At 30.6% G+C, this 23,572-nt stretch overlaps 2 protein-coding genes across 2 annotated transcripts in view; both read left to right on the forward strand.

Annotated features, from left to right (window-relative positions):
- LOC139525129 (GTP-binding protein GEM-like) overlaps window positions 1-17,789 on the forward strand; it is a 29,197-nt gene extending 11,408 nt beyond the window's left edge. Inside the window, exons 4-6 of the mRNA XM_071320314.1 lie at window positions 431-651; window positions 2,978-3,078; window positions 17,714-17,789. Coding sequence (XP_071176415.1) covers window positions 431-651; window positions 2,978-3,078; window positions 17,714-17,789 — 398 coding nt within the window. The remainder of the gene's footprint in view (window positions 1-430; window positions 652-2,977; window positions 3,079-17,713) is intronic.
- Window positions 17,790-19,396: 1,607 nt separating this feature from the next.
- Window positions 19,397-21,599, forward strand: LOC139525130 (ras-related protein Ral-A-like). The gene is made up of 4 exons (XM_071320316.1): window positions 19,397-19,910; window positions 20,258-20,340; window positions 20,747-20,924; window positions 21,300-21,599. The coding sequence occupies exons 1-4, from the start codon at window positions 19,397-19,399 to the stop codon at window positions 21,563-21,565; spliced, it is 1,041 nt and encodes a 346-aa protein (XP_071176417.1). The 3' UTR covers window positions 21,566-21,599.
- Window positions 21,600-23,572: the final 1,973 nt, after the last annotated feature.

The following is a 23,572-nucleotide window of genomic DNA, read 5'->3' on the forward strand; positions in this document are numbered from 1 at the left end:
AGATATTCTGTCATGAATGTGGCTACACTTTATTTATTATTTTTTATTTCATTCTGTATAAATGAAATTATTTGGAAATATGTTTATTTAAAATTTACTATGTATATATTGCAAAATATTTAACAAAGTCCAATTAAACAGTTGTTTTTTTCGTTAATAATTTTGTACATATATGAGTCATTTAGTTTCTCTTTTGAACAGTTGTTATTTTAAGAGTTTTAATAGCTATCCATGCGGACTTGATTTTGCTCATTGTTGGAGGTCATACGGTAATCTATGGTAGTTAATTTCGGTGTCATTTAGTACCTATGGGAGCGTGGTCTCATTAACAATCAAACTTCATCTTCTTTTTTTTTGAATATATTACGACAGAGGTTTATGAGTCTGTTTATACGCATAATGTTTTAACTATGTATTATTATTTTTTCAGAAGCACACAAGCTTGCAAAAGAATTTGAATGTAAATACATCGAAACATCACCTGTGTTAAACCACAAAGTTGACGAACTACTAGTTGGATTGTTAAAACAAATTAAACTGAAGCTTAATCCAGGGGCCATCCATCAAGCAGCTATTTTGACACAAGTCACAGGAAAAAAGCACTCTCTACTTAAACATGTTAAAGGAGCAAAAAGACTGTTCAGTAAAATCGTAAGACGTTCATCAAATCCGTTATCACAATGTGAAAATCTATTTAACCTATGATTTTGTTGCATATTCAATTGAATTATATGAACATTATACAAGTAAAATTGTAGTTTGCAGGAACACAAACGTAAACGAACATACTTAAAACACATATAATTAAACCATCAATTTCATATTCATATGCAAATAGTTTTGAAAATATTATGTTAAGATTTGTGGTTAAGGAATGTAAAACAAAAAAAAAAACCAAAAATGTTAAGTGAAAGTGCCATATTTTCAGTTTTTTTGTAGACATATTGGTCAGGTATTTAGCCCTTGATTGAGCATACTTTGATAGGACTGGAACTGTTGTATTTCTTATTTTATCTGATCTCAAGTGTTAAATGCATAACTTTTGAAATGGCTGATATATAATTACTTTCCTTAAATATCTTTTTGCGATTTGTATATATGCAACCAACTATGGCAATTGTATTGCGTTATTGTTTAATGTTTAACCATGAATTGTTTTTTTTATGAAATACTGTTAAACTTTTATATTGTTACGAATGAAAATATTAAAAAATAAATGAAAAACAAACTAGAAGATGAGAATGTTTTATTTTCAAAAAGATTATGATATACCTTAGTTCCCGGATGTGATTTCCCGAATTATACTTATTACTGGCTTACTTATATGAGCGACACGACTGTGCCATATGTGGAGCAGGAGCTGAGTACCCGTCCTGAGTCTGTTGGGCTTTTTTTTTGCCATGGCGTTGTTGTTTTTTACTTATACGTTTGAATGGACCTCTGGTACCTTTCATCCACTTTAATTTATACGAAACGTGCATCTGGTGTACGTTTTATATACGCCTGGTATCTAGGGATCCATTTAATAAAAATATGAGTACAAACTCTACAATAACTATCAAAGACTATGAAACTAACGGACTTTGATATATGTTTTGTTGTTTAATACGTTATGTTGCTTCGTTTAGCGTGTGGAACTGAACCTTACAATCATAGAGATCGTTTGATATTACTATGGCGAATTGTGTACTCTCATCTCCGTATAAGGAAGATTAAAAACGTGGCCATTTAATATCACAACAGTATTTTTTACCAAACATAAAGATATGATTTATCATAACGACTAAAAATGTTCAGGACTAGTAAACCTTCAACATATGTGTCAACTGAACTTGTAAAATTCATCAAAACTCATTGAAAAATTAAGGTGGCGGCAGACCCAGGTTAAGAGAAACAACTCTTAAAATCAGCAGTTCGTTTTGTCAGTAATTTTTATATAATATTGTCATAATAATTTGTTTTCCAATTCACTATAAATAAATATGTTTTAACTAAAGTAAACTAAAACAAGTCACCCTTTGAAACTCGGAAGCATGTTGTATTCAGCTGATCAATAATAAAACACCACACATCCTTCGTTTACGAACTTATATATTATCCTTAAAGATCCAATTTTTTTTAGTTCCTTATGATTATGTCCCTTAGTTTGATGTTTGGTCAGAAGTCTTCAAAGTTATTATGTGACCTTCATCAAACTGCATTGCTCAACGTATAGACAATAGGAACTTAACATATGAATTAATGATATAAAACATGATCAGTTTTTACAAACAAGTATACGTTAAAGAATGATTGTAATTTTCTTTCTTATAATTTGCGATAAGGAGTTCTTCTAACAAAAAAAAGGTATGATTTCAATTGACACAGGATCAACTCTGTTGGTTTTTTTTTCACGTTCAAACATTTTGCTATTAAGCAGCGTATTTCGGCATATTGTTTAATTCGAAAAACCTAATTAACATTGGCCTACATTGGCCACCAATTCAGGCATTGTCTCTTTTTATTCCATCTCCGGTTATGGTGTAAATAGAAGACCTTACGGTTTAAACTATACTCCTATTGAAAATATTGGAAATTATCATACTTTATGCTATAACTTGAGAACTATCATGCATATGCTGTAATGATTCAGACGAGCGTTTAATCTAAATAAGACAAATTAACAAAACTTTCTAGGACCACATGCCTTAAACGCTTATTGATTTTACCAGTTAAACATTTATTGTCGCATTGTAAGCTAAGAATGATTTATATACGAATAATAATTTCAATTGTCAAGGACAACACTTATTTAGTTGATAGATATATACATATAAAAACATTGTGTATATATAATATGAAAATAAGGAGTTGTTGTAGGATTGTTATTGAGACAAATATTCACCAAGGACATAACATGCATAAAAAAGGGGGGGGGCGTGAATACTCGTTTAAGTAAGCGTAGGCCATATTTTGCTATAATTTATTAAAATTTTAGATGGCATGTGTCGAAAAAAAGGACAAACTACATACACCTCTTGCAATAGTTCGTATGGGAGAGAGTGAACAAAGAACACAGTTTGTGAAGTCCTTTACATGGTCAGTTTGTTATCTGCACCTATTTCAACCTAAATTATAAAGGTTGTTTACACCCTGTGTGTCTAATCAAATGTTTGTGCAGCTATTGGTATTTCTTATCACGTCTTTTGTAATGATTGAACATTAGAAAATATTTTAGTACATTCATTAACTTTCACATAATCAAGGACGCATGTCAATTAATTTAAAGCGAACCATTAAGGGTACATTCAAAATACAAATTTAGACGAAAAAACGAAATCCTAACAAAGATTAAGAGACAATTGACCCTTTCTGTCCGGGGGATTTTCTGATTTTTGTTGAATATAACACCTAAGAGCAAATCTGTGTGGGTAATATGCTAAATCTTTTCACATTTCGGCAAGCGCAGGTATAAATAAACTTTTCGATCGTCATGACAAACACAATATCCAAGCGGTGCAAAATAATTTACATAAATTCCATATTTTGAAAGGACAGCTGAAATCATTTATGTTATTTTGAAATTGATAGTTTATATGATAATGACTGCGTCATTTGTTGACTTGTTTTTGTCCTCTAATATCACATCGTGATAATACATAACTTTTAATATTTTGTCATTGCAATTTACTCGAATAAAGATCGTTGGAAATGACTTGAAGTGAGAAGATTAAATATTATCAGAAGCACCGAATGAATTGAAAAAAAGGAGCAAGTTAATGAAATCATACAAAATCAAACAATCTGTTACACCAACAAACAAAACTAACGGAAACAAAACTGTCCTATACATTTGAGAATGGAAAATGGGAATGTGTCAAAGAGACAACAAACCCCACGAAAGAGCAGAAAATAGTCGAAAGCCTCCAAGGGGTGTTTAATACAGCGAGAAAATCCCCCCACCTTGAGACGTGCTTCAGCTGACCCATAAAAAAAATTATTTACTAGTTTATTAGTAATAGACCTCATAATAAACTCTTAAAAAATGAAAAAAAAAATTAAACAATACTGAAAAGGCCAGAGCCTCCTGACTTGTGAACAGCTAGTTGTCGAGATGCACTGTACATGTATACATGTTTATCGGTAATGTGTTGCAAAATACCAGATGAACATTCAAACTCATAGATAAAAAACGCCGTGGCTAAAAAAGAAAAGACAAACAGACACACAATTGTGCACAAATACAACATAGAAAAATTAACACTAAACAACATGAACCCCACCAAAATTTGGAGGTGATAGCAGGTGTTCCAAAAGGGAGGACGATCCTGTACATCATGTTGCAACCACCATTAAATGAAACTTAGTTTTAATTTGAAAATACCCTGTGGTGCCAAATACAAGTTATACACTTATTATTTTGTATAAATTTATTTTACTAAAATATACGATAAAGAAATTGACATCATATATTTCAATGGTTGTTTGTTTCGTATAAACAACATTTATCAGTTGCCCATACGATGTCAGAATTCGGTAATTTATAAGAATTGATATCGAGAGAGATGTTTTACATTACACCAATATTCAGGATGAAGATATTTAAATCATCTACTACACAACAAATATATAAACTGGTATATGTAATTTTATGTTCACCAAGAATTAAAAAAAAAAAAACATTCACAGCATTAAAGGACTACTACTTATAGTTATAAGTGAAGACACTAACATAATTGTCCAAAATCCTTGTAAGACAAGTTTTGTTTCACGAAATGAACGTCAATAATCTGAAATCATAATAAACGTTCTCTGCATAATCGGATTAACATTTTGAATGCCACATGCGAACGGCTTTAAATTATATCTAAAAATGTCCTGATAAAGATCGTTGAACTGAACATGAAGAGGTCAACTTCCTTCATTTTATGTTCATCATAGTTTTGTATAAAACATTCGAAATTGTAAACACATAGATCAAAGGAAGAAGGATGCAACGTTTCTTCTTAACAAAAAACATCGTGTTTTATAAGTTATAGTCTAGCTCGACATTATGTCAGTGACCTGTTTTGAATTAATTCAAACAAAGTAAGCTGCATATGAATTTTAAAGTTCACTCACTTATCTTCCCACAAGTTAATGCAATTGTTAATAGATATAGGAAGATGTGGTATGAGTGCCAATGAGACAGTTCTCAATCAAAAAAACAATTTATAAATGTAAACCATTAAAGGTCAATGTACGACCTTCAACACGGAGCCTTGGCACACACGGAACAGCAAGCTATAAAGGGCCCAAAAAATTAGTAATGTAAAACCTTTCAAACGGGCAAACCAACATATATGACCGATTTTATATGTGCTTTCGTTTAACGCAATGTAATTCAACCCAAAATTTATTGAACAATGATGCAATTGTAAGATTCTCAAAACGCCGGCAAAAAGAGTATATATCTTCTTCTTTATTAATATTAAAGTTTTTTTTTTGCTAGATAAGATATCACCATCGATTTTAAGTATCAAGTATCAATTTTCTGCGTTCAGCCATTTTGTCATCTTCTCCGATTCGAAACCACGATATGTCTATAAACCACCAAAAGGACCAAAACTATAGTAACCTAATGTAGTCGTAATTGCGTGTCGATATCTTGTCATTCGCACGGTTATTTTATCCGACTAACTAACTTAATACGGAAAATATTATTTTTAAATTACCATGATCTGTCGTTTTTAAACTGTTTTTATGGAAATTTGTTAAAAAGTCAAAGTTCAAATTCATTAATGATCATAAATAAGTGTTCCGTAAAAATTATTTTCGAAAATCTAATTTGTTCATTATTCTATTATGTAATAAAATGATTTAAAAAAATTGGACCTTCCCTTATTTGATCACCAGCATTGCTAAAGGTATCACTCCCAAATGTATTGTGAGGTGAAACGCCCAGGTATTCAAATGATTTCCTGTTTGGCTTGCAAGTTCATGCATCGTTTCACATCTGAGGGAATTGATCAGCCGATAACTAATAACTTTCTATCTTGAACTATCAGGTTTATAATAGACATCTCTGTCTTGTGAGTCCGATAGTGATATACTTGTCATTACTAAACACATACGCTTGCTTATAAATAACATTTCTGGGGTAAAGAATATTATTTACAAAAATCTAAATAATTCCCAAAAAAATAAAAATTGATAAAATGAAAATATATTTACATATTTTTTCCAAGGGTAAATTTGGGAAAATGTAAGTATATACTTGTTTTCAATAGTGACAGTTTGAATCATACCAGACATATTGATTTTAAAAATGCACGCACTTGTCGATCATTCGTTTATACACCTGGATAGAAAGTTACGGAACTATAGCGCAATTTAAAACATACACATATATACATTGAACAATACATTGTGTTTAAATTGTGGTAACAGTGTTGTAAATAGACAAGTCAACGTATGCCAACATCATGTAATCATCGGATGTCGATGAACTATTGTATACCAAAAGAAGAAGAAGAGAACCAATTTGATTTAAATACAGGTCGATCTCTAACTTGCTATGGTTCATCGAAGTTACGGACATAGTAAAAACAGATTTATATTTCAATTAGATTGTTCTCGAACAAAGGAAGAAATTCGTCATCATCATAATTGTTGGGTATAATGGATAATAATGTGAACATGGTCCTGAAAGTGTTTTATATCAAATTTCCTGATCCGACATGTATGTAATATATATGTCACTGGACGCGGTACGTACACTTATGATCCCCAAGGGATGTGATTTTTTTCCCAGGAAAACTATTGAGTATCAAAGTTTCAAATTAATTTCGGGATTTCGTTTCTTTCTTGGTATTCAATAACAGGAATTTAAAGAAAAAACTGCTTGTCCGCTTTAAGGGTATGCTTGCCAGTTAAAAAGGACTTATTATTCTGTACAAAAATAGGGAAAGGTGACATTAAATTGGTTCTGTCTTTTTTAAACATGGTTGGTCAAAAAGCTAAAGTAATGTACGTTGTGAGACGAAGACTATTTTGATAAGGACAGTCCCGTTTTGATTATGTATAAATTTTGATGATGTTTTTCACCGTGAAAAGAATATTTGTTCGTAATTTTTCGATTCCATTTCAAAAAGATTTTTGAATTTTCGGTCAATTTTTTAAACATTCTTTTTTTCCGACTAGCTGAAGGGTTAAATTCAGTAAAAAATCTCCAATTGACTTTAATGCTAATCGATGTAAGGAAATAAATTTATACCTGATTTACCTTTAGAAATTAGAAACTTTCATATATCATTCATGAAAGTACAAATGTAGCCATATCTTTTGCAAATATAAAAACATAGGGTCATGCGGGATTTTTGGGCATTCACATGACCTTGTTTACAAACAATGTAGATTCCCACTGAATTCCTATACTGACCCTCATTACTTTTCAACCCGGTAGGAAACAAATTAGTACATTCAGCATTTTTTTTCAACTCTATTTTTGATCCATCTACTAAAAAATATTTATTACAAACATTATATACCAATCAGAAGAGCACAAGACTCCAGTTTTATACAGAAAGCTCTCCCCCAAATGGGCGGTCCCTGATGACGTATATTTATTTACTGAATTTACCCCTATAGTATTTATGCGTTGTGAAATTAAAAATACTTTTATGAGAACATTAATTCCTGAATATGCAAATAAAGATCGTTTTGGATGGACCAAATTCTATTATTACAATTAGTAATGATCTGTTTCAAATATTCAAGGTTACCGATTCTAATTTTAAATAGCACAATTTTTAGTTCATACACCTGTGTTCAGAAGGCTATTTATATTTATAAATTTATTCAATTAAATTAATTCAGTATAAATAATTCATTTATAAGTGAGCTAACGCACAATATAAAAATATACAACCACTATGCAGTTATTGTTCGACCTTATTACTCCACTATTTTTTTTTATTATTCTTTTTTTACATTTTCTGTGTCTTAAACCATCACTCCCGTTTATCATTCATACGGAATGTCGTCACACCTGGAACGGTAAACCGTGACGGCTAGAATTCACTGAATGAGGATAAAAAATTTATAATTACAGAATGCTAAATCTTTTAATTACCTAGAGTTTAACCATTCAACATTTACTAAGTGTCATATAACAACATGAACAATACACATTGCATTTCCACAAAGTAATATTTGCTGGACTGTAGCATGTCAATACAAACAAGTTTTTTAATACACTGTCGATCATGTCAGTTTTACGTGTTTGTTTAAAGTTTTTGTCGGGAAAAAATCATAAAAATTATTTATTGTATGGTTTACTTGTATTACTAAAGTTCGTATAAAAAATCGTTAAAACATAAATCCTACAATCTAATTTTAAAAGTTGCATGGCTATCACTAATTTTTAGTTGGTTAATAGCTACACCAAAAGTCGTCGATGCGCTTTAAATCGCTTTAAATGAGATTAATTTCACTCCCGGCATGCAAAAAGACTTAAACTACGTCACCTAAGTCAAGAAGTTTGAATAAATAAAATTGATAATTTAATTTTCTTCTTGTTTACTTTTCATATCAAAATAAAATTTGGTGAATATGTTTTTTTTAGGTTATAATGAACATAATAAGATGATAAGTAAAAAATCGCGAATGTTCCCTTTAATTAGTGGTATCAAGAAATGCTACAATTGGTCATTGTCCAATAATTTCACAGTTAATATAGTGCGAATATCAAATTCGAATACCGACGATTGTATTTAACAAGTAAATCCGTCATCCAATGTTTAATGATTATCGTAGTTTGACTGTTTGAAATCAGCGCTAAAATTGCTCAGTTTGTTCAAGGTCTCGTCACTTTTAAATATATTTGATAAGATATAGAAAATTATCATGTTTATCAATAATGCTATATGATTATCGTGCTTTAACAGTTTGAAATTAGCGCTAACAATAACAGTTTTTACACGATGTACTGTTAACAGATATAAATATTTTTTTCTAAACAGAAATTTAAACCCACGCTTTAAAAGGTTATATTTCAGAAGATTATTTATTTTCTTTTAGAAAAACGTAGAAATAAAAAAAACACTGCTTTAGTCTAACGGATAATCATGAAAAAAAGATACCTAAGTAAAACCGACAATATATTGCAAAAAAATTTCAAGATGCAACGTAGACAAACAGCAGTCTACTTAACAATACATAGACAAATGAAAGATATCAAACACTGGACATAATATCGGGTCCTCTAGATGGGTAAGTATATCCTGCTTTTCCAGTTGCAACCACAGTGTTTTTAACGTCTTGTTTGTCTTAAATAAAGCATTGTGTTAGTCTCATTTGCCAAAAAGAGGGTCTCTACAATATTCAAGCTTACCAATTCCCTGATGATAGAAAATTATATACAGAAAATAAGGCATTAAAAACTACCATTAACACCAAATGCCACCAATTACAAAAACTAAATAACTTTAACGTGCTTTGCAAATTATAACACCTTGCAATTTAATAAGTGATATCCCGTTTTACATATGAATTATACAGATACTACAAAACTTTTAAACTAAATCTGTGAATCGTTGAAAGAATTTAATTCAGGATAAAAGCAACCTATGCAAATCTGGTTAACTGCAGAAAAAAAAGAAGTAAAATCACAAAAATACTGAAACTCGAAACGGAAAGTCCTTATCAAATGCCAAAATCGGAGGCTAAAACCCATCAAACGAACGAATACCATGAAACATAAAGATAAAATATCTTTAGTTATATAGTAGGAGTGAGAAACCAAATGTTCTAGTTATAAAAAAAGTAAACACAAAAGGCAAACTTATCTGAGTGTGCAAGATATAATTTTATTCCTTTTTCCAAACCATATGCAGATTTGAAATACAAGGAATTAAGAGTCGTTAACTTGGTTTTGTCAGACTGTGACAAAATCGTCGTTCACTCTCAACATTTGTGTTGTGCAAAAACAGAGAATACTAACATAATGCTATAACGCACAGCTACGCATTAATAAGTTTAATAAAAGATATAGAAATGCTATATATGTCCGTTAAATGTTTGATATTTATGCAACATAAAGAAAGATAAAGGGTTGTACTTCTCATTCATCTTTAATCTAAATGTTGATCTTTTCTTTGTTTCCGATCATGTACTGTGTAAAAGAACGTATGCATTAGAATGACGTATTTGATTACAAGAATGAAATAAATCTTTACAAGTTTAAGATGTCTTTTATTTCATTGAAATCTATTTAAGACAAACCCGCTTAAAGAGAGAAGATGGTAGGAGTTTCAATACATTCTCATATGAACAGACAATACAAAAACATTCAATCCATACAGCCTATTTTAGCATTTGCACTTTGTGGTTTGTAAGATACAGCTGTTTAATTTCTTCTTTGTCTTGAAACAGAGATTCTTGTTAGGTCTAGTAAGAGATCATATAAGATTTTAAAGATTGTAACTACAATGTCTTTGCTCAGAGGATCAAATGTATTAGGATGCATTTCTGATCAATACTCGTACTGGATAAACAAAAATAGAAACAGAAATAAGGCTATAAAAAGATATCACTAAGAAAATTTATAACAACACGTGAATAAAATTACCAATATTGAAAACCATTTCTTAATTGAAATAAATTATGAATTTTTGATATTAACAACTGTGATAGCCATTCAACGGTGGAAACTATATACGTAAAGGTTGAGATACTGTGTTTCAAGTATATTTTAGTTCTTGACCAAAGTTCACAAGAATACGCGGACAAGATTTATCATTCTCTGAAACTTTTGTCAATTTTTAAAAGGAACTTTAAGAGTCGAACGTTTTAACAAACAAAGTGAGATTAAATGTATATGTTCCAGACCATATGAGTATTTGGACCGTATACGTATACTCGTACGGTCCGACCATACGCGTATGGTCGGACCGTATGAGTATACGCGTACGGTCCAGCTGATCATACGTTTTGGGATCATATGGGTTAAATTTAAACAAACATTTATCAAAATCTTTATTTTTAGTTATACAGATTGTTATATGGCCGATGATAAAGTGAATAAGCGAACAATTGAAATTAAATATTTGCTTAATTGTATATCCGTGAATTCTATTTTGTTACTCTGGCTGAAGGTGACACTTGCTTCTAATAAGAACGTCGTATTTTTTACATTTACATGTTTTGTTAATGCATGTTCCTTTGCGTATGCATTTCTTTTGTAAAGTTCATAAATATTCTAAACCACATTATGTTTACTTCCGATAACTTCAATTTCAATGAGCATACTGAGCTGCAATTAATGAATTACCGGCCTGCAAAATACAGGAGATTAACAGATTAAATAAGCGTGATCTTTTTAAATAGTTAAAATATTAAGTTTTTATGTCAAATGCTGTTGAACTTTTTATATTAATTGGAGATATAAGTCATGTTGATCTGTTATATACATTTGTATCTAATAAGCTTGACCAACTTCTTAATATCAGTCAGACCGTACGCGTACGGTCCGACCGTATGCGTATTTTGAAAAAGTACGCATACGGTCCAGACCGTACGCGTACGGTCCAAATACTCATACGGTCTGGAACATATATATTAACTTTTTTTTGTTTTTTTAAGTTAAAATAAATGTCCCTTTGATCATGTTGATATTTTTTGGACAAGGAATATTAAGACAATTCTGAAATTAAAGCTGAAATTAAGTTAAACAAAATCTGGGTCGCGGTAGAAAGCTCTTGAATATTACCATTATGCAACTATCGTATACGTGAGAACTTTTTCGCTATGAAACCAGGTTCAATCCAACATTATCTACATTTAAAAATGCCTGTACCAAGTCAGGAATATGACAATTCTTTTCCATTCGTTTTTTATGTGTTTTGTCATTTGATTTTTCCATGTGATTATGGACTTTCCAATTGGATTTTCCTCTGAGTTTAGTATTTTTGTGATTTTACTTTTTACATGAGTTGATAAATGAAATATAGAGGGTGATATTGATATTTTGCTGATAAAATAAGGAAAATTTGTAATTTTAAAATCAAAATCAATTTGTTTGTCGTAAATACATGTAAAACGAACTAATTGATTTGACAAACAGATTAAAACACTTTTCAAAATTATGAAAATACAAAAAACGAATGAAGTGAAGTATGTCATTTTATATATAGGGTATTATTTTCTTTCAAAACTATAGGTCATTCCTTTGCAGAATCAACCCCGACGAAACCATTTACAATCAAATGTGCTCTAAGGCATAAAATTATTACCTGTGTCAGGTCATTATTTTATCCTGAATAAAATAATACTTTAACTGTTTGTTAACATATTATATTCATTTTATTTCAAATGAATTTTATCAAAACGAAAAATTGTAAGTCACAGTTTTTTGTCACTCTCATCTGTTGATCATTCAACCGAAACACTATCAACTTGTGCACCGCCAGCTGCTGATGGTTTTGCCTTCTTACTTTAATTTGACGATCTTAATCCATACAGGATGTTCGATGCCTCATTTTGTTTATCGGCAGCAGTTCTTTTGTAAAGTCTTACTGCTTTGCTACGATGACCTGCAATACATAGCTTAATTATTTTTTGTGTTAACGTTAGCACTTTTTTTTTTATTTAACTGCATACTCATAAATCACAACAAATGTAATAAAACCAAAAAAAATACAAGTAACTCAAGTATTGCGGAGAAACAGACGAGTGCACGAGTAATTATACATCTGATTATAATTCGTGATCGGGACGGATACAATTTATCTAAAACCGTTACCTGAAGTCTCTGTACTTTGATAATTATACATATTTGGAGCAATCATTAGTTCTCTATAAAAGCAATTTAAACAACAATAAACAGGAACAGATATTCCGTAATATAATGCAGACAAGGAAACCTTTCATGTGTTTTGTTCATGCAATTGTGTGTGTGCTATATAAGAATATTAAAAATAAAAGACTAGACATTATAACGTTTCCATTTACTATTTTATTACTTGTTGTCTCAGCCCCACTTTCTTTATCTATGCCAGTATTATTAAGACGTGCCTCCATTTTGGGGCTGAAATACCAGAAAATGTAATTATTTTTTTTTACTTCAAACACACATTATATGTAATAATTTAAAGATGATTTAAATCATATGTATATTAAAAGGACATTAAATTATGTAAGACCAACTAGGAAAAATTGTCTAAAACACTTTTAAAACAAATATGTCAGATTTTATCATATTCAAGCACGAGAAGATATATTCAAGAAAACAGTATGGAATCCTGTGGATTCGTATTGGAAAATTTAATGAGACCTTTGGATGTCTGTTTCGTATTTTGTTTTTGTTTAGATGTGTTACATATACATCAGACGATTTTCTTCTGCCTTTGGTTTTTAATTTTATTAAAAGTTCTTTACATTGTTTGTACCGTATATTCTTTACAAGATTAAATTTAAAATTTACTCATGTTCTATACCTTTATACACAGAGAGCGATTCGAATTTTAAATATTGGGGGAGATGAATACCACAAGCGTTGTCAGTTTATTTTCTATCTATAAGTTTGATTGTCCCTCTGATACATGTATTTTTCGTCCCTCTTCCATTATAATTTTCACGTATTAAGAATACCATTTGTCAGGTTTCTTTTTGTAAGTGTTACAAAAAAAATCTACGTAAGAGTTATTATCCTATTGCATGTAGTTAAAAGGTTTGGTAGGCTTGCTGGTTTTGTTTATTTAATTTTTTTTCTCAAGCATTGTAATTAAGATTGACATCTGCAAACAATAGATAGGTGTGGCTTCAGCTTGTACAAATTTACACAAATAAACCAAGCAAGCCAACAAAACATTTAAACGTAATGCATTAGAAAAATTGCTCAAACTCGTTAAATATAAGCCCCCCCCCCCCCAAATTTTATAAATGTTTTTTATATAAAAATAAGCTACTTTCCAAAGTCACATGTACTTTTAAAATACTGTAACAATACTTGTTTTCCTGTTTTCGGGGTTTTCAAATGCTCAGACAGATTTTTTGTGCTTAAGGCCACCTACGTTAGCTTTGGAAACGTTCTCTTTGAAAAGCAGGTATCTTAATCTAGCATCCATATTTTGAAATGGGCAAGTCATTTGCGGATAAAACTTTACAGTCTAAGCCTCCACTAAATGCACAATGCAAACCACTGATCAAATAAAGCAACGTATTTAGAAGTTGTTAGAGATTATCCAGGCCAAGGATACCCTTACCAGTTAATGCCATTTCTTCATCTACCGATATCAAATCAGCCTGCTTGCGCGTATTTTTATCAAGGCCGGCAGTTGCCCGTTCTTTCATTACAGCATCTAACACTTGTCTAGCCTGAAGAAATTTGAGATCCGTAAAGAAGTTTATAATAGATGACTTTTGATAAAGAATATATTCCTGTATAGAGGAAAACAAGTCATAAATACTATTGGACGGATATTTACCTCTATTCTTTTTGCCTCGGAATGAAATATTCTCACTAAGTGGACATTTTTTGGTTGTCTATGTGTAAAAGAGGGACGAGAGATACCAGAGGGACAGTGAAACACATAGATTGAAAATAAACTGAAAACACTATGAATAAAACTAAAAAGACAAACCGACAAATAATACTACAAAAGACAAAATATAGAAACTAAAGACTAAGCTACACGAACCCCATCAAAAACTGGGGGAGATCTCAGGTGCTCTGGTAGGTGTTACAAATCTTTTTTGCAAACAATTCGGAGGATTCCCGAAATTATCTGATATCGGACGAAAACGGCGCTCGGCTTGCCACTCATTGAAAACATTATAACCACATGGATATTTTGTGACAGAATTTTTCGGTACGGATTCCTCAACCATTTTTGAAGGGATTGTGCTGTCTCTGGTTGACCACATCTAAATTGATTACGGGTAATTTCAAAATCATTATCCTTTTGTTTAATTTTAAACCAAAATAACTTTCTTTTTCATCACTTACTTCGGAATGCGATTTTTGTGTAAGCAAAATCGGGTCCCGCTCTAACAAATCTATATCATCCATGATGGTAATGCGGATTTATTCTAATATAACCGGACAATGATTACACACTTTTAAATCTTAATGAGTGGGTTTTATTTTAGTGATTTTTTTTCACCTTATATGCATATACATTATGAAAAAAATGCTGGGCGTGGCTATAACCAAACTCATTTTAGCAGAATCTCTCACCGTAATGATCAGTAGAATAGGATAGAAATTTCTGCAAAATCGTGAAAAACAGAATAATTTGTGACGGTATATGTATCTGATAATGCATATTTTAAGGTTTTCTTGTCGCAAAACACACCGCGCGGGGTCAGGATTGATCAAATGAAAGACCAACCATCGTGTCATAATTTATATTTTAATTTTATAATCATCTTTATCGTATGAATTCCTGTTTGATTTACGATTATGATTTAGGGTTATTCAGCAAATATATGAGTTCAATACGAGAATTAAGATTGACTTGTTTTTTTTTTAAATATGAAAGAAAACTATTGGGTACATAGCCTTCGTAAAACGTAGATGCTACTGTTACAAACATACATGTTATCACTTGACGTGCATATACCTTTAGTACTCTTCAGAAATGTTTCAATGTTGACAAAAAAAAATAATTTCGGCTTCAAATATGACTTGTTTTAATTTTGTGAGAAAATTACAAAAACATTTAAATTCCAAATGGTGGCTTTCTTATTTATGGACTGGTTGAACGTTAACTTTTGATATATATTTTTCAACGACCAACGGGAACTATCGTTATATACGAAATGCATTAAAATGCAAAATATATTCTTACATATGATTGAGTGCTACATCTAGAAGAATTTTATTATTATATGATTCAAATTGGACTAATGCTCTAATTTCACTAGTTTAACTTTCTGACCACATAGGGAACTAAGTTTCTGTCTGTCCGTAGCAAATACATAAGATAATGTCTGTGAATTTTGAAGGTCAATGTTAAGTGAGGAAGTGAATATTACCCTTTTAAATTGAAAGATTTAAATCTCCCTTCTTTTTCTCAATAAATGTTCCATATTGCTATGAAATAAAAATGAATGTTGGTTTACGTCTCTTAGATATAAACCTTCATACACTTTAAAACTAATTATTCACAACGGGTGCAAAATACGACTGATTATGTTTTTTCAACACCTCCTTAAATAAATATTAAAAAAAAGAAATCAATTAACATAAATCATCACTTTCTTTCAATTCCAGTTATATTTTAAATAAATACTTCAACGTTTACATATTATGCATATGAAAGCAATCTAATTATATACACAACGGACTTTTTGGAAAAACCTTAACCGAGGAAGTTCTGAATGAAACCAAAAACTCAAAAGTACTATGATAATGAATAAAATGCAGTGAAGGTAGAAATAAAAAGTAAAATCACAAAAATACTGAACTCAGAGGAAAATCAATTCGGAAAGTCCATAATCACATGGCAAAATCAAATAACAAAACGCATCAAAAGGAATGGACAAGAACTGTCATATTCCTGACTTGGTACAGGCATTTTCAAATGTAGAAAATGGTGGATTGAACCTGGTTTTATAGCTAGCTAAACCTCTCACTTGTATAACAGTCGCATAAAAAAAACCCTATATAAAGCGATATCCATTGAACACATCATACAGTTTGTACTCGGTATGTTTTTTTTCCCATTGGAAAAAAAAATCAAACACAGCAAACAAATGGATATTAAATGTCATGTTCCTCAAATAGTCCCCCATGTAGATTATCAGCTACTTTTAATTTTTAGTTTATTTTTGGTAATATTTGAAGTGGCTCCAGACTTATATATCCCGTCATAGTGTATTCTTGTCTCACGTTTTCCCTTATGTGTTTTGTCTATATGGCATTTTGTTTTTCTTTGTTTATTATTTTGTTTGTTTTCATAAAGAATAACATCATAACGCAATGTTGACTGCTGCAACCATATTTTTGACATGTTTTCCTATTTAACCAGTTTTTTTTTATGGTTTTGTGTTCACATATCATATTCAATATAATTGAATTTATTGCGACTGTCATACGCATAGCTGATCATACATCAACCGTCCTTTACACAAGAACATGTCGTACCAAGTGAAATATGACAGTTTTCATATAATCGTTTGATTTGTATGAGCGTAATTCAATTTGTACATTTCCTTATATAGAGTGTTTGATAATATTAAAAAATATATGTCATTCTTTAGAGATAACATTTTGTTCACAGATTTGACGAAAAAAATAATTGTATAACATGTTGTTTACAAATTGCTCAGAACGAATATTTGAAAAAAACAGTGCATGAGTAGTGTTAAAACAAACACTTATACATGCTTTTCTTTTTGTTTTTATAAGAGTTTAGTAGGTTAGAATCAAATACTATCATGTTCGTTACATATAAAGCTGGAATAACCATCATCTGGACGATCAGAACTGTAAGATAGTCATGGATAAGAGCAAATAACGTATAATAAGAATCATTAGGGTTGTCGCTTGTAGGACGCAAGTTAATATACTTGTAGATTCTTTTGAACAAAACAAATTATATGACTTGGTGCGCCAACATGGCACATATAATAAGCATATGTAGCCATTCAGGTATACTAAATATCAGAACTGGATAACGTGGTTCTTGTGAGTTGTAACAAAAGCGTCGTATTGTTAAAATTATTCATGATGATGACTATATTTTTGTAGGTTGTTGATTGCCGTCCTTCTGTCTGATAACCTTGCTGGTGAAAGTTTCGTGTCGAAAGCAGAACCGTGTAAATGAAGTCAATCATCAATTGGGATATAATTACATCCTTCATAGAGCGGTATTGGTTATTGTAAATTCAGAAAAAATTAACAAAAATGCGAGAGTAATTATTGCGATGTCAGGAAAATCTGCTTAACATTGATACAGAGATATCAGAATGCGAGTTCTTATTATTGCGATACCCACTCTGTCGCATTATTCGCATTAATAAAAACCTCGCAATAATTGAGAAAGGAAAAATACCACATGAACCCCAACAAAAATCTTACTTCTCCGAAGTCTTCTCAAAATAGACAATTACCAATGAGAAACACATATTAGAAAATGCTCATACAGCCATTGAAACTGGTAGCAATATCCAGTAATGAGATGTTTCTGTATGTGCATAAGGCTGATTTTTTATGCAACTCTCAATATACGCTATACGGATTATATTCATTTATTGATCAAAATGTGATACCTCCAATCTATTCCTTTAAATCAATTATATGTGAAACCTGAAAACATTGAACTGTGCTTCCTTTAGCGACTGGTACTTTAAAAAAATATAATGTTAGTGAAATTTCTTTTCCGATTTCTTTTCATGCACAAAAATGTGTTTTTTCATGAACTATCTAAGTAAATTTGGGCAATTTTGCTGGACTAATACCTTGAAAAATAGCACGGTGATATACATTTTTTATTATATGTTTGAAAATAAACCATAGTAAAATTTTCATTTTGACCATGACAGTATAGGGAAATTCTATCTGAGGAAATATATACCGCTGATCCATTTTAGACGCCTTTGTCTTCACAAAATGTAAAACGATTCAACAAAGACTTCAAAAACTCTGCAATTCAAAACAACTTCTTCTCTTGTACATGACTTCACTAGAAAGACTGTATTTTTTTTGTTGCAAAATTGACAACAGATATATGACAAGCAAATAAAAAAAAAACATCACAAGAAAAAAAAAAAAGAAAAAAAAAAAAAGGAAACATTGAGGTTTGACAGTTTTATATACCCGTTAACTTACACGCATAATGCAAGATAAATATTTTCAGTGTCAATTGTTATTTCAAGCTTTTTTCATTAACAGTTTGTTGTGAATTATTATACGATTGCCTTATTTTAATTTTTTAATAAACATTTGCATGTTTAGAATGAATAAAACATGATGAATTTCGATATACAATTGATTTATTTCATATATCATTTTATTCTGGTATCACCTAAGTTATACAAAGGTATACAGAGAAATCTATTACTTTATATTACATGGCGTTTACATTTGTTCTTATTTCGGCATCCAAACAGATATTATCCAACTAAATATACTCTATGCTGCATGGAATCAGTTTCGTTAGAAAGAAATCCGATTAGCCAATCGATGACTGACATGAACATCTTTCATAACTTAAGATCACGTGCTCACTTAACCTTCTCGATGAAATAGTATAAATATTGCATGATATTCGTAATCGTGTACATCAGTGTTTTGTATGTCATTGAAGAAGGTTTGTTTATTAGTGTTGACTGACAAGTCATTTTGATTATTTGGAAACTTTACTATAGTGCAGCATTTTAATTGTAGTGAGTTATGATAGATATATATTTGGAGATGCAAGACAACAACGACATGCATTTTATTGATACAACTACATGTGTCCTCTCGGAACAGTTATCATCAGTTATAAGGAAAGAAGCACAATCGGAACCGAATTATCGTACTAGTTCTTTGAAGAAAAAGAACAAGCATTCATATGAAGTTATAAACAAAGATTTGCGGAATATAAATTCTAATCTTCCTATGGACACATTACCAAGATATTATAATGTCTTGCATGTGAATGACACAAAACAGCAATTTAAAAGACGGTCTTTTGATATAACATCAGATGAACTTTTAAATGACAGTCTTCCATTCCGTTGTAGACAGAGCAGTGGTTCGTCAGTGTCATCTAACTATAGATCAAGACTTACAAGTGATGCTTCTAATGCAAGTTCGAATTCTTCTTCTTGGAGTTGTTCATCATCTTATTCAACTGGATACTACAGGGTACCAATTATGGGAGCTCATGGTGTTGGTAAAACAACTATAGAGAATCGGTTTATGAGCTCGGAGTACATGTTGCATAATGAATCAATTACTGGTTAGTTATCTTATTGAAAATATAGTTTCAACGAAACTTTTTTAAAAATCAACATCTATAGCTGTATATTGGTTTTAAATATCTGAAAAGAAAACTAGAATGTCTATAGCATTAGAAAAGATTTACATTATATATAGAGCACATAACCAAAGAACAAAAAAAAGGACATATGGAAGAGATGCCAACGAGACAGCAACCTATGACAACATAAACAAAAGCCATCAATAAGAAATCAGATTCGTCACTAATAGACATATTTCAATGCAATACGTTTATTAATTATGTACATCAATCAAAGTAACTACAGATAATATTTTCCTCGTCTTACACTTTTTGTTCATTTGTAGATGAATTTGACAACAGAACACTTACCGTTGTTGTCGACAATGAGGAATCAACAATGGAATTTATAGATTTTCTATCCACTGATGTAAGTTTTTTATGTTTATTTTTTTGTCACTTTGTTTGTGTTTATTTTCTTTTCCGATTAACCGTGAATTTCTGTAAGGTTTATTCTTACTGGAATATATCAATATTTACTGATCGAATGACAAAAGAATGATGTACTAGAAAATAGCACTAGTATAATTTTTGTCATGAACTTTAAGAAAAGCATTACAATTTTTAGCGTTATAATTAATATGACGTTCACTTTAGGTGTCTTAAAAGTCACCTAAAAACGATATTAAGTGTTATTTCTTCAAGTATATAAATACGTATATCTAAAAACTTGTTATTAACCTCACAATTAAATCAAAATATGCACGAATTGCATTTCATCAAGTGATGGTAAGACCAAAATGTTCAAGCTAACATTTATGAATTGTTTTATTTAGGACGATGATTTATCAGCGGATGCCTATGTTGTTGTGTTTTCCGTCCATGATAGCGATTCTTTCTCAATAGCAGAGGGTTTTCTACAATATCTACGGAATGAACTCTATAGTGATAGACCAATAATATTAGTTGCCAACAAAATCGATTTAGTCAGGAAACGACAAGTTACCAAAGAAGGTAAGATGTCATTAAAAATATATAAAAAACGTTATAAATTTCATGAGTTCGAAGGGCTTTTATAGATGCTCCTTCATTAGGAAGGATTAAAGTCCAGTCTTTGGAAAAAACAAAAAACAAAAGCAAAATCCATCTAAAGACATCTAGCACTGACTATGTTTTGATAATCATACATGTAATGACATGAATTATCTTTACTATAATTTTATTGTTTGAAAGATCAATAATACTTTTAAACACATATGCATATTCAAATGCACTAAACAATGACTGCTTGTACATCATATACATGTATAAATAACATGCAATAACGACGATAGACTATATTTTCTATACTAATAAATATCATGTCTAATACTTATATTTTCTTTTCAGAAGCACGTCAGCTTGCAGAAGAATTTGAATGTAAATACATCGAAACATCAGCTGTGTTAAACCACAAAGTTGACGAGCTACTAGTTGGACTGTTAAAACAAATAAAACTGAAGCTGAACCCAGACGCAATTCAAAAAGCAGCTATTTTGACACAAGGCACAGGAAAAAAACATTCTCTATTTAAAGGAGCAAAAAGACTGTTCAGTAAAATCTTAAGACGTTCATCAAAACCGTTTTCACAATGTGAAAATCTATTTGACCTATGATTTTAATATGTTACCAAAATGTATAGATCATGATTCTAATTAAGCACATTAGATATACTATTTCCATATTACCGACTCTCTGTGGTTGGACATCCTGATTCTCGGTCAAATAAGAGTTATGTAAAAAAGTAAATTCATGCTTTTAAATGATACAATTTCTGAAGAAAATCACCTGATTATATTTTCGTAACACGACAAAATCATTAGAAAACAGAAAATGTTCTTCTCAAATTGCATGAATTGTATTTTTGGTTTTACTTGGTGTGGTTGCTCTAACTTGACCGAGCACAAGGATGTATAACAGAAAAGATAACCTGTTGAAAAGTTATATAATCAGGAGACAAAAGTCGGTAATATGAAAATAGCCTATTGTAGTATATTTCAACACATAGTTAGATGTAAAGGTTATACGAGTAAAGTTGTAGTTTACAGGAATACAAACGTCAACGAGCATTGTTAAAAGAAACATATAATTAAATCATCAATTTTGAATAAGAATGCAAATAAGTTTGAAAATATTATGTTTTGATTGAGATTTGTAGTAAAAGAATATGAAACAAACTAAAAAAAGTTACATAAAAGTGCCTTCTTTGTGTGATCTATTTTTATAAATATTTGTTGGTCAGGTATTTAACCCTCATTTGTGTAAACTTAAAGTTACTTGCAATATTTATTTTATTTATTTTAGCTAACCTCATGTTTTAAACGAACTACATATAAAACTGGATGGCGTGGGCTCATTCATCTTAAAGGAAAAACTGAATTCGCTTTGGCCTTTTTTGTACGCCACCTTTTTTGTAGGCTGGCTTTTTATCAGGGGAGTTAAATCAGGGGCAAATAAATGTTACCATTTGTAAGATTAACTCCCCTGTTGTTGTAACTAATTTTGATCGTCGTTTTTAATAAATGACATTTTGATTGGAATCTTTTTCCTTGTTACTATTGCCTCCAAAAAAACCGAGCAAGGTGTGTACTGACATAAGTGGCTGTCTATATTTGGTATTCTCAGTTTTGATATACATTTATAACACTGGTCACATTAGACATAAAATCTTATTGATTTTATAAATTCATTTATGTTTATATGGACAATTTCTATTTGAATTGAACAGTCAATTTGAACTAAGTGTATATTATAGAATTATCTAATTTTTATATTTAGCCAACCAATCAAATAACAGATATGTTATGACGTAAAAATTTATCTGCGACAAGAAAGTTCGCAAAAATTTCTCTGGACAATTTTTGATCCCACCACCTACCCAAATGACTTACCACCTTGTATAAACGAGGTGGAATTTATAATTTGTTTTTAATTTTCTTTTCTTCATTAATATGATATTTTTCCACTTTGTTGATCGTGGTTATGTTGGTTTTTTTATACGCCACCTTTTGTTAGTGGCCTATTTTAATTTATTTGTCTTTTTTGTATGACCTTTTTTGTACGCCACCTTGTTTGTAGGCTAGCTTTTTATTTGAACGCGGCCTTTTTTGTACGCCACCTTTTTTGTAGGCTGGCTTTTTATCAGGGGAGTTAAATCAGGGGCATTTAAATGTTACCATTTGTAAGATTAACTCCCCTGTTGTTGTAACTAATTTTGATCGTCGTTTTTAATAAATGACATTTTGATTGAAATCTTTTTCCTTGTTACTATTGCCTCCAAAAAAACCGAACAAGGTATGTCCTGACATAAGTGGCTGTCTGTATTTGGTATTCTCAGTTTTGATATACATTTATAACACTGGTCACATTAGACATCAATATAAAACGCTAAATTTGTTATTATTTTAAAACAATGTCCTTTTGTGATTTGTACACTCATGTGTTATTATCATATTTATGCAACTTTGGCAATAGTATTGCATTATTGTTTTATTGTTAACCATTAAATTTGTAATGAAATATTGTTATACTGTTAAATATATTGTTACATTATTACGAACGCAAATATTAAAAATCAAATCAAAAACAAACAAGATCATGTGCATGTTTTTTAACGATATAAC

The sequence above is a fragment of the Mytilus edulis genome, chromosome 5 (assembly GCF_963676685.1).
Source record: "Mytilus edulis chromosome 5, xbMytEdul2.2, whole genome shotgun sequence".
Lineage (NCBI taxonomy): Eukaryota > Metazoa > Mollusca > Bivalvia > Mytilida > Mytilidae > Mytilus > Mytilus edulis.

Coding starts and splice junctions, on each gene's coding strand:
- LOC139525130 (XM_071320316.1), top strand. CDS start 19,397: ATGCATTTTATTGATACAACTACATGTGTCCTCTCGGAACAGTTATCA. Junction 19,911..20,257: donor GCATAATGAATCAATTACTG/GTTAGTTATCTT, acceptor GTTCATTTGTAG/ATGAATTTGACAACAGAACA. Junction 20,925..21,299: donor ACGACAAGTTACCAAAGAAG/GTAAGATGTCAT, acceptor TTTTCTTTTCAG/AAGCACGTCAGCTTGCAGAA.